Genomic DNA, 6526 nt, shown 5'->3' with positions numbered 1-6526 from the left:
AATTAAAATTTTTTCAAGATTTTAGAAATGTTTATGTCTGCATAAAATAATATATTCTAATAAAAATGAGATATTTTAATATTAAAATATTTCACGATACATTTAAAATTTTTAATAAAAATATTTCGCGCAAAGTTAAAAAGCGCATTGCATTTTTTTTAACGCATTAATATTAGGAAGCAAAAATGGAACGTTACAGTGTAAACGATCCACGATGTTAAATTTGACAATAAATTAAGTTTGAGTTTAATTTGAAAACGAGATTTTATCGTAGCGCCACGTGTTGTATCAATTTAGTATCCGAATTAACTAATTTGTCATAACAATTAAAATCGATAAAACAAGTATGTGTTGATACGCAGTTTGATAGTCAGATACATTTTCCAATAGTTATTAAAATAAATTCGGCGCTAGACTGTTTAACGTAACGAAATTAAGCGAATGCGTTTTGCACCAGCTGTAATAAAGCCGTAATAAACAGTAATTACTGGTTGTAATGGCAAATGAGATTATTTTATATCATCATATTTCAAATTTATTTGAAATAAAAATTTTATGAAACGCATTCACATGAATTAAATATTAAATAAAAAAAAATATACAGTATTATACATTACGAATATTAATTTTTTTGTAACTTTAATAATAAACTCGCGTAATATCGTTCAATTAATATCGAAATTAATTTTTTTTTTTTTTTTTTTCAAAATGGTAGCATTATGTATCGAGCGATGGAGAATATTTTCAACAATGGAAAAAAGTTGAAAGTCTCGAAAGACGTTTTACAAACCTTGTCGGTATAGATGAGCAGGCAACGTGATCTCCTCGTCGACGCCGTTGCTGACTTCGCATTTGTACTCGCCATAATCTTCGAGAGTAACGTCCTCGATCTCCAAATAAGAGCCGACTATTTGGTCGTTCTCCACGCATTAATATTAGGAAGCAAAAATGGAACGTTACAGTGTAAACGATCCACGATGTTAAATTTGACAATAAATTAAGTTTGAGTTTAATTTGAAAACGAGATTTTATCGTAGCGCCACGTGTTGTATCAATTTAGTATCCGAATTAACTAATTTGTCATAACAATTAAAATCGATAAAACAAGTATGTGTTGATACGCAGTTTGATAGTCAGATACATTTTCCAATAGTTATTAAAATAAATTCGGCGCTAGACTGTTTAACGTAACGAAATTAAGCGAATGCGTTTTGCACCAGCTGTAATAAAGCCGTAATAAACAGTAATTACTGGTTGTAATGGCAAATGAGATTATTTTATATCATCATATTTCAAATTTATTTGAAATAAAAATTTTATGAAACGCATTCACATGAATTAAATATTAAATAAAAAAAAATATACAGTATTATACATTACGAATATTAATTTTTTTGTAACTTTAATAATAAACTCGCGTAATATCGTTCAATTAATATCGAAATTAATTTTTTTTTTTTTTTTTTTTCAAAATGGTAGCATTATGTATCGAGCGATGGAGAATATTTTCAACAATGGAAAAAAGTTGAAAGTCTCGAAAGACGTTTTACAAACCTTGTCGGTATAGATGAGCAGGCAACGTGATCTCCTCGTCGACGCCGTTGCTGACTTCGCATTTGTACTCGCCATAATCTTCGAGAGTAACGTCCTCGATCTCCAAATAAGAGCCGACTATTTGGTCGTTCTCTCTGCAAACAAAAAATAATTTGAACTATTTCCAAAAGAGAAACAGACCAAAGTTTTCTAAAACTTAATTGAAAGCAGCATTTATAAGCATAAGAAATTCTTAATTCTTGAGATATCAGAAAAACTTTGATTTATTTATTTTAGCTTAATATATGTTTTAAATAATATTGGTCAATTTTTTTTTAATTTGATTAGATTTGAGAAATTAAAGATTTGCAGCGTTAACGATTCGCGTATCTAAGAAGATTATTATATCAAAATTTTGATTGTTAATGGTTTTTAATTATACTGTATATCTCTCATAAAAATTTCTTTCGACATTCGATTGTCAAAATGTTTAATAGTCGTGCTCAAATTTCCAAGAACAAAAATGTTAAAAAAAACTCCGAGCATATCATAAATCTCAGTTCATCAATCTACAAGTTAGAAAAAGAAGAACCAGTCCATTTTATATATTCCCTGACATAAAATTTAATAAAAAATTTTATCACGGACATTCGCCATAATTGAACGCTATTCCCCCAGCTATCCGGAACTTTTTAAACCTCGAATTACACACTTCGCGCATGGATGTTGCAACGCGAAAAAAATAAATGCAGGGTTACTGTACTTTTTTCGGGCACGTTTTACAATCCAGAATGCATTGAGAGGAACACGTGTGTGTTTTTTGCGCCGTCGTGTTCGTTCTTTTTTTTCGGTAGTTGTCAACCGAATGGTTTGTCCCTCTTTCACCCAAATCTCTCTTCCTCCTCTTAAAAAAAAAAAAAAAAAAAAAAAAAAAAATCCCCAACAAAAATTCTACCCACCGACGAAATATAGTGGTGGTTAATTCAAATCTATTATTTAAAAAGTTAAAAATAATAAAAAATTAATTTGCAATAATTAAAATATAAAGATATTAAAAAAAAAAAAAAAAAAAAAAAATGAAAAAAAATCCGCGTTTTATTCCGTGGTGCGGCGAGCCGCGAAAGAGAAAGAGCGGAGCGGAGGCCGCGCGTCCTGTTACACAATCATTTAACGCATGGAACGTTTCGCCATGCTAATTTAATTACGAGTGGCCGGGCGACTTACCCGTGCAATTAATTCCCACCGCATAATTTCATTCATTCGGCCCTTTCGCTCGTCCGTTCCCTTCGCCTTCGGTTGAATCGCAACAAAAGCGCGCACGTGGAAATGCGGACGCAAACAAATAAATTCGGCGTTTCGCAGCGAATGCGAATAGAGAGAGAAAGAGAGAGAGAGGGAGAGAGAGACAGGGATATCATGTCCGATTAAAGTGCGATGGGATATGTTAAAAACGATGGGAAATTAAGTATCATTAATCGTAAAAAATTATCAGATAATTTTGATATAAGCGGATTAAATTGTAATGATAAAAATACATTCGAAATTCGCAAAAACGATCGAATTCAATTGATAAAGTTAGTAAAATGTTAAAATTTTTTTTCTGATAATTAAATTTCGCAAAATTACCTTATCTCTCGCACAAACATTCGCGATGTTTCAAGTTACAGTGAATTTATGGAAATGTAGAAAGTTGGGGAATTCGTATAACATTACTCTGCGGTTTTAAAGTCAGATACGATATTACAGAAACATATAATTCATACTATAAATTACACATCTCTAGAAAGTCTTAACACATTAATGTGAACAAAATGGATCGATATATATATAAATCTTTCGCGTTTTATACAATATTATAGCTTCGAGAAGATAATATATATATACATTCCTTCAGTAAGTCAAAATTGTTTCATTAACTTTTGTCACATTTTCTCAATTTATGGATTGAAAACGTTATTTCAAGCTTATCATATATTTTCAATTACGAATTCGTAATATTTAAAAAATGACAAATAATAATATCAGTGTTATTGAGAATATATTTAATTTTTATTTTATTCTAATCTTATATATATATAATAATAATAACAATAATAATAATCATTATAATTATAATAATAATATTTATACAAATAAATTTATTTAGATAAAAAAAAAATTAATCTTTTCTATTCTAATCTATACACAAAATACATTATGCGATATTATGTATTTTAAAATACATCGATTTATAATTTCTTTTTCAATTCCTGCGCAGAAAAATTCCGCGTTGCGAAAAGATTCAGGGATACCGGAATATCCTGTGAATTTATTCGTCCGTTGTATCGTTCGCCGATGAAAATTCGATTTGCCATTCGATTTATCCGAATCCGAAGGGGCCGAGTCGAACGAGAATTTCGGCGGCCCTTTCATCCCCCCGTGTCGCCCCGATTGTGAACGCTCGTTCGTTGTTCGCCCGCTATTTAGCGGATCGAAGCACGCCCGAGCGTGACGTTTATGTGCTCGCGATGACATTTATGAGAATCGTGCAGTTTGTACATCGCCGTACAAATCCGTTCCCGCTTTCTCCGCAATTTATCAGCCACGCTGTTGGCCAAATAAATCGTGCGCGCCCGCGATACCCGCGTCATGACAGAGTCGATAGTATCGAGAGGGAGAGAGAGGGAGAGAGAGGAAGAAAGGGGAGGGAGGGGGGCTAAACTTTCCATCTCTTTCGCGAATCGACTCTGGCAAGAATGCTGGGGATACCACATACACACCATGAACATTTCTCGTTGAAACAAGAGCTGCTTTTCGTCGAATTCGCTTCGAAAAGCCCCCTGAAGTCTTAAGTCGGGAAAAAAAAAAAAAAAAGACGTCGTCGACTTGAGTCGATGAGGGATTGAAATATATATGATTCGAAGATGGTTGTCGATTTATAAAATGATTATGTGTCCCGGGCTTTTTATATCCATTCCAGGTATTACGGCGGCTTTTTATTCGATTAAAGTGACGCGAGCATCGTCGACTCGTTTCTACGAACGAGTTCTATAAATTCCTGCCCGTTAAGTAGATTAAAACTATTTCAATTGATGGCGGCATGTATACTTCGAATTTTCATGGTCAATATCGTCGCTAACTCCCGCCGCTGATCGATTGATCGAATCGAAAAATCGGGTGTCGAAAAAAATACATAATATCCCATAGCATATGTGTATAGATTAGAATAGATATGATTAATTTTTTTTACATCTAAATAAATTTATTTGTGTAAGTATTATATTATATTAATGTTGTCACATAAAATAAAAATTAAATATATTCTCCTTGACACTGATATTATTACTTATCATTTTTTAAATATTAGCAAGCAAATATTATGAATTCGTAATTAAAAATATATACGAAGAGCTTAAAACAACGTTTTCAATCTATTTCTCGATATCGAGAAATTAAAAAACAAACGAAACCGTTTTCATGTATGTATGTAACGTAATTTTGTTTATTTTCGGTTTTTAATCGAATAAAATTTATGATTGACAACAGAATTTGTTTTTAGAAAAACAATATTGAGTATAAAATATTGAGTAAAGTAAAATAATAGAATGTAAAAAAAGCAATTTAATACAGTTTTTCTATCAATTTAGTAATAGATTAATTGATATATATAATTAGAAATTATATAATCATGATATTATATATCATAATATACAATTGTGACACATCTATAATATATTTATAATTATTAATATACATATATAATTATATATTAAATTGTAAAATGTATAAATGCACAAAAAATGTAATAAGAAATAGTAATCATAATTAAATTAATACATTGCTTACCACAATGATAGTTTTTGCACTGGTCCGTGCAATCGTTTGCAGTGCAATATTATTGCGACGCATGTGCAGTTTCGCTTTCAAAGATCAGTCGCAATTAACGGATAATTATCAGCACAATTGTCGCAATTACTGCTCGATACGGAGAGTTAGAAGCGATATTTTTACTTAGAAAATAGCACATCGTGCTCGCTTGGCAAACGCGACGATGTGACGCGATATCGGCTTCCAATCGGGTTTCATTCGTATTCAATTTTATAGTGCCAGTGTGTTTCACCGATATATCACCGATATATATATAATATGTACATATATATATATATATATATATATATATGTATACACATCTAATTTTTCATATTGAATTGCATTTATAGAATCGCATTTTAATACTCAATTCTTGGAATAAGCAATCGATCACGTTTGGAAGTGAGAAGTATTTTTACATATTATTATTTTTAAAAATATAAATGTATATAAATACTTCAAACGCGCGCATTCGGATATAACCGCGATAGATTAAGCCAAATATTATGAATTCTCAAAGTTTACAACAATTTTTTAAAATATCCTTGCAAATAAATAAACACAAATATCAAGAATAGATATATTAAACATAAAGAAAAATTTTTTAAACTATATTTTAGGAACAAACTCTCACTCTCTTGACTCGAGAGTTTATTCCGATTATAATATCTGCCTCCATGAATCTCAAATAATTCGCATACGTGAAAGATCTATTTTTTAATAACGAGAAAAAATATATTTAGATTAAATCAGACAAATTAGATGAAATATCCTACACAAGCCAGCGTGAGAGAGAGAGGGGGGGAGAGGGAGAGAGGGGAGAGAGGGTCAGAGAGAGAGAGAGAGAGGCAGAGAGAGGGAGAGAGGGAGAGAGAGAGAGAGAGTGAAGGGGGGAGGGAGAGAGAAAGAAAGAGATGTATTCATAATTACTATAATCGCAACTTACAACATCAGTGACGTAATAAATCGCTCGAAAAATAAATGCACGGGTATAAATAAAAAATAAGCAGTCCTTATCTTCACATCAAGGGAAGCGCGTCGCGTGAGATGCACGTGCGACGTAAGTGCGAAAGCAAATTGGTTGTAAAACGAGGTGCGTCGCGTGACAAATTAGCGCGTCCGCGGGGGAGAAGGAGGGGGAAGG

General features: G+C 31.9%; 1 protein-coding gene across 1 annotated transcript in view; it reads right to left on the bottom strand.

The window, feature by feature from the left end:
• The window catches only part of LOC115243788 (single Ig IL-1-related receptor-like), a 224776-nt gene that overhangs the window by 18109 nt on the left and 200141 nt on the right, over positions 1-6526 (bottom strand). Inside the window, exon 4 of the mRNA XM_029821025.1 lies at positions 1555-1688. Within this exon, the coding sequence (XP_029676885.1) occupies positions 1555-1688 (134 nt within the window). The remainder of the gene's footprint in view (positions 1-1554; positions 1689-6526) is intronic.

This window comes from Formica exsecta, unplaced genomic scaffold (assembly GCF_003651465.1).
Source record: "Formica exsecta isolate Colony F162 unplaced genomic scaffold, ASM365146v1 scaffold120, whole genome shotgun sequence".
Classification (NCBI taxonomy): domain Eukaryota; kingdom Metazoa; phylum Arthropoda; class Insecta; order Hymenoptera; family Formicidae; genus Formica; species Formica exsecta.
This window is presented reverse-complemented; position numbering and strand designations above follow the sequence as displayed.